The 13,818-nt window shown below is 33.4% G+C and overlaps 1 protein-coding gene across 7 annotated transcripts in view; it reads left to right on the forward strand.

The window, feature by feature from the left end:
- The window catches only part of LOC108755070 (potassium voltage-gated channel protein Shal), a 98,884-nt gene continuing 85,066 nt past the window's right edge, over positions 1-13,818 (forward strand). For 2 of the 7 annotated variants that reach the window (XM_018497828.1, XM_018497829.1), the window contains exon 1: positions 1-2,867. In XM_018497828.1, coding sequence (XP_018353330.1) covers positions 1,753-2,867 — 1,115 coding nt within the window. In that variant the 5' untranslated portion in view covers positions 1-1,752. The remainder of the gene's footprint in view (positions 2,868-13,818) is intronic. The other 5 variants (XM_018497826.1, XM_018497827.1, XM_018497831.1 and 2 more) reach the window with 3 other exon arrangements.

Here is a 13,818-nt window from a genome sequence, read left to right on the forward strand (position 1 = left end):
ATATCTTATAACATTCTGTGAAAAGCTCTATCTTTACCTACGAAGTGTATAAAAGAAATTTTACAGACTCTCTAATGTTCTCTCGCATAAATTTCTAGACTTGTTTTCTTAATTATGATCATTTTTAGCCTTTAAAATACTTTTTCTTGTTATAACTAAAAAATAACGTTTCGTTACTCGTTATGTGAACTAGTAGTGAGGATTGGATCCGGATCTCGAACACGTATTGAATCTTGTCGACGAGCAATGTCATTGATAGCCGTCTCTCCGAGGAGTGCACTCGTATCTGTGTATAGACTCAACAGAGAGCTCAAAAACTAGAGAATGTAGTGTCCTGCTTGCTGGCGGAGATTCAAGCTCAGGCTTTTGCGGCGGCCAACCGAGCCGAAACAGGTGGAAGATCTCCGGCGCGATACTCTGAAGAGTACCACGAAGAGCTATCGCGTGACTATCGATGATGGTGGAAGGCACGTTGCCAGAACGCGGTTGGTTGGCCCGGCGCGCATCTTCGCTCGGATCGTGCTCTGCTGCGTGCCGGTCATCACTTCGTTAAGCTCGATACTTTTTAAAGAGATCGAGCTAGAGAAAGAGAGAACCTTGAGGAATGCTAAATGTGAAATGACGATTTTTAGGATCGTTCTCGAGCTTAAGCCGTCGACGCCGATGTCATCATCATCATCGTCGTTGTCGTCGTCGTCGTCGTCGTCGTCGTCGTCGTCGTCGCCGTCGTCGTCGTCGTCGTCGTCGTCGCGATGTTGGAGGGGCAAATGTTATTTGGCTAGTTAGTTACATCTCTCCGATGCAATTTTATAACGAATGCAGCGAGACGCGTTGGGACTCGACAAGAATCTGTTTCGATATTTGCATTTTGAAGAGCAAGAGGAGACGATAAAAGATCTTTGCATAAACCGAATTTGTTTTCCCGCAAGAAGAATTATTGTTGAGAAGATTAAATATACACGCAGCTGTGTGAGACGAGTAGAAAAATAAATAAATTCGTAGATAAATAAATGAGGCAAGTAGACGGAAGTAGAAGGAAATAGAAAGGATAGTAAGGAAGACATAGTAAGTATAGATCTTGGATTTAAAAACTAAGATCTGATTAAAGGAACGTTAGAAGCCGAGAACTTGAATTAAATCTAGAAATTAGCAATGTGATCGTTCTTTGAAAGAAATCTAGGCCAGTAGTCGTTACTATTCGATCGTGCGACGAGTTTGAAGAAGCATGAATCAAACAAATGTCAGTTCGAACTGATTTAAGAAGATCCGTGGCAAGAAGCAGCGTATTCCGCGCTGTGTGGAGGAAACACAAAGAGGAGAAAAAAGTCTTTAAGTTTAAAAGATTTATTGGATCTCTATGTAAAAGAAATCTTTCGAGAGTTGCCAATCGGAAATATAAAAAGATCATTTCAAGTTCATTGCAAGAATGATAACTGAAGTAATCATCGAGATAGCTACGAATGTTTGAGTGACGAGCGGCGCCACAAATTTCAGTTTGTAAATATTCGAATTGGCAAAAAGAAGAAACGCTTTACACGATTCAAGGATCTTATCCATCGTCAAAGCAATCTACCGTAAGTGATTGATGACGGATCGGATCATCGATGTTGGACTTGTTACATATATAGATCTAGATCGCCAAGGTTTGTACAGAGAAATCGATTTGACGTGTCAAGAGTAGAGTTGCCGACGCTTCGGGTACGGTCAACGCTGGCTCTCCCGCTACCCTGAAGGAAGATTCCACCTTCAAGTATGGCCTCGGTGGCAGCGTGGCTGCCATTCGCCCGTGCGGCGGCGATCGGTTGGGTACCGATCGCCACACACCCACTGCCACCGCCGCCGATCCCGAAAGACCGGCGCAAGGCCGACGACGAGAAGCTGCTGATCAACGTGAGCGGCCGTCGCTTCGAGACGTGGCGCAACACCCTGGAGAAATATCCGGACACGCTACTCGGTTCGAACGAGCGCGAATTCTTCTACGACGAGGAGAGCAAGGAGTACTTTTTCGACCGGGATCCAGACATCTTCCGGCACATTCTCAATTATTATAGAACCGGCAAGCTACATTATCCGAAGCACGAGTGCCTGACGAGCTACGATGAGGAACTTGCATTCTTCGGTATCTTGCCGGATGTGATTGGCGATTGTTGTTATGAGGACTATAGGGACCGCAAACGCGAGAACGCCGAACGGCTGATGGACGATAAGTTGAGCGAGAATGGTGACCAAACCCTCCAGCAGCTGCTCGACATTCGGCAGAAGATGTGGCGAGCCTTCCAGAATCCGCACACTTCCACCGCTGCATTGGTATTCTACTATGTCACCGGATTCTTTATCGCCGTTAGCGTGCTTGCGAACGTGGTGGAGACTGTGCCGTGTGGCAATCGACCGGGCCGTGCCGGCACTCTTTCGTGCGGCGAGCGTTACAAGATCGTATTCTTCTGCCTGGACACTGCGTGTGTAATGATTTTCACAGCCGAATACCTGCTCAGGCTGTTCGCCGCGCCCAGCCGATGCAAATTCGCGCGCTCCGTGATGTCGGTAATTGATGTGGTCGCGATACTGCCGTATTACATCGGACTCGGGATCACCGACAACGACGACGTGTCGGGCGCGTTCGTGACGCTACGCGTGTTTCGCGTGTTCCGTATCTTCAAATTTTCACGCCACTCGCAGGGATTACGTATTCTGGGCTACACTCTAAAGTCCTGCGCTTCCGAGTTGGGTTTTCTCGTGTTCTCGCTCGCGATGGCCATCATTATCTTCGCCACCGTCATGTTCTACGCGGAAAAGAACGTCGACGGTACCAACTTTACCTCGATACCTTCCGCCTTCTGGTACACCATCGTAACGATGACTACGCTGGGGTAAATACAATATTTTATTTATACATTATTATAAATTTGATATGTTCAATATATTGTAATAAATATTTCTCTCTTTCTCTCTCTCTCTCTCTCTCTCTCTCTCTCTCTTTCATATGTCAGTTGCAAAAATTACAATACGTTGTTACATATTAAATCTTGCACGTTTATGTTCCTTACATATCATTTATTTTGTAATTATTTATTGTTATTTAAATTAAGGCAAATTATAGTTATACTATACTATATATATAATAGAATATTTATCCGAGATACATTCTGGAGATGTCCTTAAGATGTTTAAAGGATATACGGACCTTCCCTGGAGGAATGTATATACATACACATAACCACAAATCAATGGCTACGCTCAGCAGAGAAAACAGCTTTGCAACATGTTATAACATTTTTCAATATGATTTATATACATTTAAATCCATAAGAATCAAAAGCAGGAACCCATCATTTTTTTTAGGGGCAAATTATATTATAATTTTTTATCCGCTGTGGTAAAAATATGTTTTGCAACGTTCTTAATATATTTCTCTGCCTCTTCTACATACGTGTCAATTTTTGTCATTGATCTTAGTATGTTTATCTGTATATATATAATTTTAATTGACAGCCTTATCTTTGAATATGAAAATAGAACATATTTTTATTTTGGAAGATTGTTACAAAGCGAAAAAGTAATATGCATATAAATATTTATTAGATACTAAGTTTATGTGAATTCTTCACGTTAAAAAATTTGATAAATTGATTTTTACAAATTTAGGTATACAGTTAAGGAGCATTTAATCATATTGAGTTACGTGAATTGTAAATTGCGAAACTTGTAAAAATCTTCCTTGTATATATAATAAATATACAATTAAGGAGATTTTTACAAATTTTACATTTACAACTGTAACTCAATTTGAAAACAGAGTATAATAGTACACTTACAATGCGTCGAGTTATGTACTCTATATAATGGAAGTGAATTGTGTCCGTTGAAGTACAAGAGAGTTTGAGTATTTGACACAATCTGGTGACCAACTTTAGCGTCGTTATAACTTTTTAACGAGATCGTCATGGTTCCTTGCCCATATGTAGTATTTTTGTACGGTACATTGTTTCGCGAACGTTTAATGTTTTGCACTTTAAATTATTTCGATAACGTGCACTTTCCATGCACGCTTTATCATGCTTTCAAACTTTTCCGAATTATTACTGCTTTAATAGATGAGTGAGTAAAGTCTAAAATTATAAAATTTAGATTATAAAAATTCTTTATAATTTTCATATTTTACAATTTTGTATGTGTGAATATACAGCTTAAAACTCTTGAGCTTAAAACAATTTATAATTTATATAAATATAAGTAATATACATAAGTCATTATATTAGACTTCTCAACTATTTTAAACATTTTATTTTGTAATTTGTTAAATATATCTTCATTAAATTTTTTATTATATTGTAGTTAAAAAGAAAAGACTTGGCTCAAAATTTGCCAAATATTCGCTTTACAATACGCTTATATATGCGTGATTAAATTATAATTGTTTACAGTTTGAAACATCAAACTATTATACTAATTATTCAATCTAATTATTGGGTATAACAAATTCCATCTGGTGAAAATATTATCGTGATTCGAAAGAGCATTATCCTCGCAGAATTTACTGGCCTATAAAATCTTTTTTCCTTTAACCTGCGGATTTTCTTTCTCCCTTTCTCAGTCCAATATCGGAAACGGGCGTCGGCAGAAGCGGAAAAGTCTTGCATGCATCTCTTCCGCGGCCGTAAACGCGGCTGCACTCGATTCCTCGGAAGCGTTGTTCCTCTATTTTACGACACGGCCGCTATTTCTGCCCGGCCGAATCTATGCCAATGATATTTTTGTTGCGTTTTCACTCAGACAGCTGACAATCACACGTAATTCGAGTTACCGAGGATTGTCTAATAGTTGCACTTACTTGTTACTATCCGTATGATTTGGATTAAGTTTGTCTAGATTACATTTCGCCGACCGTATTTCTTTCATATAACATTACTACCGAACACTTATTAGATGACACTATGTTTAGATTTTTTTTTCGGAAGTACTCGTAAAGGAATATTTAACTAGGTTATAACAAAAAGAACGATTTTGCTGAAATATCTAAAAAAAAGCTAGATACAGGTTTGAAAATAATTTTGTTGGACTATAAAATAATCATGTAGGACGCTCAAGCATAATAAATAATGCTGCAAAACGTTTTGACATTTTAGCAATAAATTTAAGCGTCCTACATAATAATTTTAACAAATACATAGGTCTAACAAAATTATTTTTAGATTTATTCTAGCTATATTTTCAGACTTAAGGTTCTTTTATCATTCTTTTTGTATATTGATTACGAATTGATTATTGTGTAAATGTCAGATCTTTATTAAACTAGCAGGACTAAGCAAAATAAAACCGGATTTGTTGGAATATTTCGTACTTATTTATTAAATTGTATTGTTAAAAATAATTTTGTATTATATATATGTGCCATTTTGAAGAGAACCATGACGTAGCAACTTATGTATTATTATAATACAATATTAAGGTAGTATACTCGTGATAACACCCTTCAAAAGTTAGGTCCCAGTACGCGCTCGGTGGCGATACTCCCGCTAGTGAGAGATAATTTTATTGTTTGTCCGCACGCGAAAAAAATGAATATAGATAATAGCTCATTGTGCTATACTTATAAACCCCCTTTAATTTACATGACAGATTAACAAATGTTTACGAAAATTACATTCTTTTCATAGCTCCACTTTCCAAACTAAACGATAAAAAATTATAACATTTTTTTCGTAATTTATGTTTCTCTATCGTATGCTCGTTTTTTATTGATATATCTGCTAATTTAGACTCTATAAAAATAAATGCGACATTTTCATGAACTTGTATAGACGACACGTATAAGAAGTACAGTTTTTGATTGTTTATATCTCACAAAAGGGAACCTCATCGTCACCTTATCGATATTTAAGTTTTTTGTTTTTACTTGATAAAGTACCTCTTAAAATGTATCCTTGCTGCTTTATAAGTAAATGTAACAATTGCAATCTAGAGATACGGTGATCTAATCAATTCACTAAAGTATCTCAAATTCTTAAGTTTAAGACAAAAATATTTTAACCCAAAGATTACAAGGGAATGCGAGGTGTTAAATTTTGATTATAATGAAATTTTGTGTACATATAGGGTACGTAAAAAGATGAATTTAGAAAATACTAGTTTCGGTGGAAAAACGTTTGAATGGGTGAAATCACCTCTTTTATGTGTAAAGCGGTATTTCAGCTTTTTTTTATATCTCGAAAACTATTCGAGATATCAAAAATGTTTTATACAAAAATTTTCTAATAAAACTATTTCTATTCACATCAATAATATTTTTTTAGAATAATTATTAAAAAAATTTTTTTTTAAAAGAAATTATTTTAAATATTATTTAGTTACTGGGGGAAAGAAATGATGACCTTAACTGACTTTAAGAAAAGGTCCTTAAGATTAGATCAGAGCCATTAAAAATTTTTTAATTATAAACTCCATTTTTTTAGTGCTTGATAAAATAACTGATTCGACTTACTTAAAATAGGAAATATAAAATAGATTCCAGAAATTTATTACTAGTTTAGTAAAGGTGAAAGTAAGCATCAGGAAAGAGGATCGGTAATGATTGCTAAATTGGATAGAAATAAATCGTGTTTTTTTTTTGTAAAAAGAATCTTTGATAGAAAGAAACTTGAATCGAGGAATAAAGACTATTTGTTAGAACATTTTTATTCTGGACTTTTCTTATATGTAGGTACTATTTATCTGAACATTATAAGAACTATCATTGTTCTTGGCTTCAATATACAAATAGAGAAGAGTGACAATAGTTACATGGCACTTTGTATGCAAATTACATTTCTCGAATAATTTTATGCAAAACGATTTTGTCTAACATTATGCGGGCGAAGTGTGAGTACGTAGCTTTGCTAGAAAATTGAGATTTTCTTAGAGCACCGGACGAAGTTCGTAAAATAGCGCAAAAGATAATCTCGGCATAGATCTGGATTTAGTGAATAATGAAATGTAGTTATGTCGAGTCAAGAAGAAAAAAATCTGATTTGTCGATTAAGTCAACGGCGTATCACTATTTTTTTGTGTCTCACTGCCTGCTTTAGCGTTTGCTTTGCGTGTCTGCAGGACCAGGACAGGTCACTTTCTTCAAACTTTAACGAGAAGGATCAACAGGTGCTTCGAGGATTCGTCTAGTCGCACAACTAACTTGATCCTTTTTTAATCTACACCAGCCGAATAGTGGTTGCCGTTATGAATTAGCTTCGACCTAGACTTACGCGGTGCCAGAACAAAAGAGTGAAAATTGCGGTATTAAAAACCACGCGAGAACTCCGAAATAAATGGTACGCGGAATTAGTTTCGCGAAATTTTTCGGTTATCATAGGGATTACGTAACTCATCTATTGGCAACAACGCAATTCAATCATACTTTTAATTCTCTACCGTGCAAATCTTTTTGTTAAAGGGATGGATATTAATATTTTGTGCACGTGGAGAATCTTTGAAAATTAATGACGTTAAAAAAAACTGTGCTACTGAAACTACGAATTAATTTTGTTGTCTGTAATACCGATGAAGCACGTATTTCGTACTTTTTAATTTTGTTTGTTTTTGTTCTACAAAATAAAAAATCCTTTTTCAGAATAAAAAAAAGAATGCGGGAAAAAAGTTGTGGGAAATTGCAAACCTGTTATAAAAAAACTCTAAAAAATATAAATTACGGTTTCTTATTACACGTACATCATTATTTTGCATAATATAAATTAAATGATTCAAAGTCCAAACAAAAATAGTTTCCTACATTTGAATAATATATAAGAATATAATGAGATCTTCAAATTATTATTTTAAAGCTTAATTAATATTGAAATGAATAAAAAAGTATAATCTGAATGTACACGATCATTCATAGGATGCTAATATAGGATATAGCAGAGCAAGAAATGTAATGTTTTAGCTAATGTTTTATTTAATGTTTTACCTAATGTTTTACGTAATATTTTGCTTTGGAATTAAGAATCGTTTTATCATCATTGATCAAGTCGGTTGTCGCTCCAGCATCCCTTAAAGAAGATCTTATAACGATTTTAGCTAGGGTGCACTAGTGCATATTAATCTGGACACTGAATAGTGATTTCGGCTGGGATGTATTAGTGTGCATATAAAAGCCATTATACAGAATTGCCGTAAAGATGTGTAATATAAAAACAGGTTAAATCGTGAAATTCTCAATACAGTAATTCTATTGTGCTGTTAATAAAATATGTATTTGATAATTCGATATTTGCATTTCGTTTTTACATTCATAGCGATTTCGGTTAGAACGCACTGACTCTGCACATTTCGGGTATTGGTGTAACTTGTGTGTTTGGACTTTTGAATATATATATGTATATATATATATATATAATATATGGAAGCGGAATTATCTATGCCACCAATGTAGCAAACGTGAAACCAACATCTGTGCGAGAGAAAACTGTAACAATGCCAATTGTTTGTAATGCGCATGCAATCAATGTGTCATGGTATAAGTTGAGGTACAATTGTTTTAGTGTTTCTCACATATTTTAGCAGAGAAAACAAAGAAATCAGTTAGCGCTAGCGTGATTCTTTAATATAATTGGTTCCTACACTTAGATCCAGCGAAGAACTGAAGGCAAGAATTATCAGAAAGAATTACTAATTAGCGTTAACTGCGATTAGTTTTCTCCGCTCAACGCAGTCATATTATCGTCAGTTAAACAGGCTGAATTGTGAGTGAAACTGATTGTGAGTGGCACATCCATATTGCGACATTTGAAATGTTAGTTTTCTCTCTTGCACAGTTATTGGCTTCACATTCAGCACTTCCTCTTCCCCATTTATATATATTTTAAGGTTTGGTTGGTCGAATGGTGCAGTCTCTCGCTAATATCGCATGCTTGTGGGGACTCAACACACCGCACAAATGTGTACAATGTGGCTCTCACAAATTTGTCGGAGCCAGTTGGGATAATTGTCATTAATTCATCATGTCATGATGAGAGCCATTTCGACCAACTCCGATTAACTTTTTAATCGATGATTTGATCCATTTGAATTGACCAATAATCGCATCCGTTGTTAAGTGAAATGACAAAGGGTATTGGTCAATTTTAAAGGATTTAATCGTCGAATAACGTAAATTAGAGTGGCTCAGTGATTTATATATGTGCTCATGGAATTATTAACATCAAGTGACGATGATGAATTAATACATCTAATAAAACGTAAAAAAGAAAGTAGAGCGAAAGTAAAAAATAATATCGAAGAGATTGTGTTCAAAAAATGTTCAATGAAACAATGAATTTTGCAAGTTAGATTAACTATAATAATATGATTTATTACATAGAAAATTTTTATATTACAGTTTTAAAATAATTTTAAAATGTCGCGAGAAACGATCTACGAAGTAATAGAGAAATTTGGAAGATCATTCTATAGTGTATAATAATGTGGTTTTAATATGCATCAGTGCACATCAAATGTTCCCAGGATCTCCATTCCCAGTCGAAATCGCTATATGAGTGTAAAAACGAAATACAAATTAACAACTATACACTTTAACAGCACAATAGAATATATTGAGGATTTCACGATTTAATCTGTTTCTATATTTATTAAACACATCTTTACCACAATTATATATGACGGCCACCAGTGCACACTATACAATGCATCTCAGCTGAAATCGCTGTAAAAATATCGGTAATAACGAAATCTTTAATACAATTTCTTACTTAATAATTTATTATCTCATTTAATTGCGTACACTGTCCTTATCTAACATATTACAGCGCCATTTCTCGCAAGACGAACACTTATTGCTAAGTACAAATGGTGCAATTACTGCTCTGCTTATTATTTTATACTTATGTTTCACATGCATATGTGCATGAAAGCGTTTTAACCTAAATTCCTTTTTCATAAGCTTGTAAACTTTTAAATTTTTAAACTTTTATAGTATCAGAATATACTCAATATAGTATTTTTTTCTTTTGTGTAGTCCGCATAATGCCGTAGTTTTGTTCTATGTTTACTTTCATAAACCGTTTTTTTAAGTGCATAATATGCGTGCGTATAGCAAATATCTCAGTGGCTCTCAAGAAGTAAAGTATTATCACGTGAAGTGGGTAATGGTCGCTGTAAACGAAACTTAACAACGTTAGAAGAGAGAAAAAGGATGACTCTTTAAAGGATTTGCTGCAAACGAAACTTAACAACGTTGGAAGAGAGGAAAAGGATGACCTTTTAAAGGATTTGTTCGAAATTCTGAGAGCATCGCGCTGAAACGTTATTCAGTTTATAAGTGGAAGTTATCCAGATCTTGACGTGTCGTATCACAGTATCTTATTCAATCTGTCCGATGCACTTTATCAACCAATCTTTCCCCAATGGAATCCATTGAGCGTGAATTCGCATCGCGACGTGAATGAAAATCGTGTACGATGACTGTTTGCGTTTTGTAAGCATGCTATAGATACATGATACATATATCATCACGTCATGTAAAAAAATCAAAAAAACTCGAGCTATAAACAGTTTTAAATATTAAAAAATTTTAATATATTAATTTTTATTACACATGTTATATATACTTTTTAATTGACTTTACGCAGATTTTTTTAACTGATCTCACGCAAACTTAAATATTTGACATTTACGAGTATACTATACTTTTTCATACTATTTGACATTTTAAAAAATAGTACCATTCTTGGCGGTATAAAGCAAAGAGCAGAATTATATATAGCGGAAATAAAGATAGCACATTAAAAAGAGTTTTCGTTAAAATTAAATAATCATTAAAAAGTAAAATTAAAGGTGAAACTAAAAGTACAACAGTGGCCTTATATTTTTTATGACCTTCTTTCTCACTTTTTTTCATATTCAGCAATTTGGATCTTTGTGTCAGTATCGTTCGCTAAAACAATAAAGGCAGTAAAAGCACTATATATTTTCAGGAAGAAATTATCATGAGAAAATGATAAGAAGTCTCTTCGCATATGGCTTTTTTAACAATTGTGACGTCGTGAGAAAGTCATTACGTCGTATATTTCTGCATGATTAATATGAAAATCAGTTAGAAAATAATAAATAATTAAAGAAATTATTCGAAATTAATTGATTTAAGTGAATTGTTTTATATCTACGTATTATGATTAAATATTAGTGCATATTTTACGAAATGTACATACTTATATGTGTATTCTAAATATTTTGCATGTATGTACATTCGTTATTTCACATCTTTATAGAAATTTTGAAATATAAGATATAATCTAGTATGTTAGATTTAACTTAAATTCTAACATAGAAATTTTAATAATAAATTTTTGAACAACTTTTGTGTTAATTTTGCCTATTCGACATATTGATATTATTGTGAATCAATGGAGGTGTCCACTTTTCACAAGACCGGATATCTGAGGAAAGATAAATTGTGTGATAATTAGCATAAGAATAAAGAGGAGTTATTTCGCTTGGAAAATCCCTGCGATCTAAGAAGCAAGTCAGTAATACCAAGAACAGGTTTTTGCACTAGATCTCTAGCCTCGCCGAATTGAATATTCATTTCTGCGGACGACAAAAGAGTGGGAAAGCTTCTACATTCGTTCGGCTAATTTATGAATATATCTGTGCATACGGTATATGCTGTGAGATAACATATCTTTAATACAATAACAATACCATTTTTTCTCAGAATACGATTGAGCGCTAGTTTTGAGGACGCAAAATCGCGGTCGTTTATCCTCAAGAGTTATTTAAATCGGAGTGGATTAAAATGTACTCGCGTAAAAAATAAATACAAAGGCAAATTGTCTGGAATTTCATATTCGTTGTCATCAATAAGTTTTATGTTTTGCGCTATTCGATACAAGATGTTTAGGAATCATAAAAGAAAATCTTAAAAAATGCGTCAAATTACTGAGCAATGTAATATAAAATGTGGTAACATCTGCTAATAAAGTTGTTTTAAATTGAATTTGTTTTGTAAATATAAAGTCAAATATAGTATTTTGATGTAAATACTAATTAAAGATTTAGATAAACTTTAATGGGAAATGAACATTTGTTCTTTTAAAAATTATGTTACATGAAAATATTTGTATAATATACAATTTATGGCAGATTTTTATTGGCGATTTATTGGCAGATTTTTACATTAAATCTTTTGTGATTTATTTAATTTTAACAGATTTTTACATTAAATATTTTTATATATATTTGCAATTAAACTTATTTTTAATTAATTTTGGGCACAGTTCTTCTTTCTTTTAATAAATAATAAACGATCTTGAAGAAACATATAGATTTTCTTGGTTAAGCGACTTATGTAGCGTATGAGTAAAAAGCTGCGATGATCAAAGAAAATTGTGTTATCATATAAAATTAATCGCTATCCCTCTTAAATGTTCTTTCTGGGGATTAAAAACTCGAGCGAGGCGCTATCGAAGATTCGTTCACGCGAAGTTGAACACGGGATGGCTTTAAAGTGACGTTGATGTATACCTTAAAAGCGGAAAAATAGGTCGAAAGGTAGTGCAGGGATAACGAAGAGAAGGGATTGCAAGCATCGATAAACACTTTGCCTTGTTGGGAAAGCCTGATTGGCGTACCGCCAAAACATAGACTTCGCAGCCACGATAATGCGTGCTTTTTCCTCGACCCAATGTGCTTCCTACGAATCAGTACGACAGAAAGAGAGAGGGAAATTGCAGTATGCCCGAGTCGTTCACAGATTAAATTAACTTTTAGAAGACGGAAATCTGATCCTAAATTCTTACAGCTTTTTCTTGAATAAGATTTGTTATAATTTATCATTTTATTGTATTTTTTTTTGCAAAATATGACTGTTTCATCACCATTTGTAGTGGGCTTTTCAAAAAAATCTATAAACTTTAAAAAGATAATTACAGGCTGCAGGAAACTATTGTTACCTCTCATTATTTAATTTGTGATTGCAAATATTATATCATTATTATAATAAACTAGATATATCAGAATAAACAGAAATTATAATTCGTGAAATTGGCATTAAAAACGAGTCATATTTTTCCTTACAGGATATTCATTGTACGTATTCGCATTATATAATATTTATTCATTATGAAATTATTAGATTATAATATATGTATGAGCGATTAATTAAACATTAATTATTAGCACTTGTCGTATCGACACGATCTAATTAATTATATCACACATTTAAGAAGAATTATTATTACAATTGGTTTAACGAATGAATATTTCACTTGCCCTGTTAATCATTCGAAAAGTGGACATTTTTCATATTTGACGATAAATTAGTAATGTATTCACGCTTTTATTTCAAAAATTAAACGAGAGGATAGAGTACTGATAACTTTATGGTCACAAATTTTTCCTTGTCTATCGTTCTTATTATTATGTATTGAATCGTTTTATAATAAAATACTGGGTAATTGGTTGCGCTTACCAAATTGTTCCCAAATTATACAGACGGCGGTGATTATGGAAGTTTATCGTTTCACGTAGGTATGTACATTTAGTTTTGTGAAGAAATCAGATTTTTACACTTTATATTTTAAACGTATTTAATCATTTGCACATTACGTTAAATAATTTGAAATTTTTATCGTGAGATTATTACGAGATGTCTACGTAAGATAGATAAGATTATAAGAAATAATAATTTCGGTAATAATATTGCTCATATATAACGAATGTACATCGTGCAAAAATATGTGCGTGCTTTTACTATAAATTAAATAGAAGGTATTATAAAAATTTTATTATTTGGTAATTGACATTTGATATTTTTATAGAGCAATTTCGATATATATATATATATATATA

Source organism: Trachymyrmex septentrionalis, unplaced genomic scaffold (assembly GCF_001594115.1).
Source record: "Trachymyrmex septentrionalis isolate Tsep2-gDNA-1 unplaced genomic scaffold, Tsep1.0 scaffold83, whole genome shotgun sequence".
NCBI classification, from domain to species: domain Eukaryota; kingdom Metazoa; phylum Arthropoda; class Insecta; order Hymenoptera; family Formicidae; genus Trachymyrmex; species Trachymyrmex septentrionalis.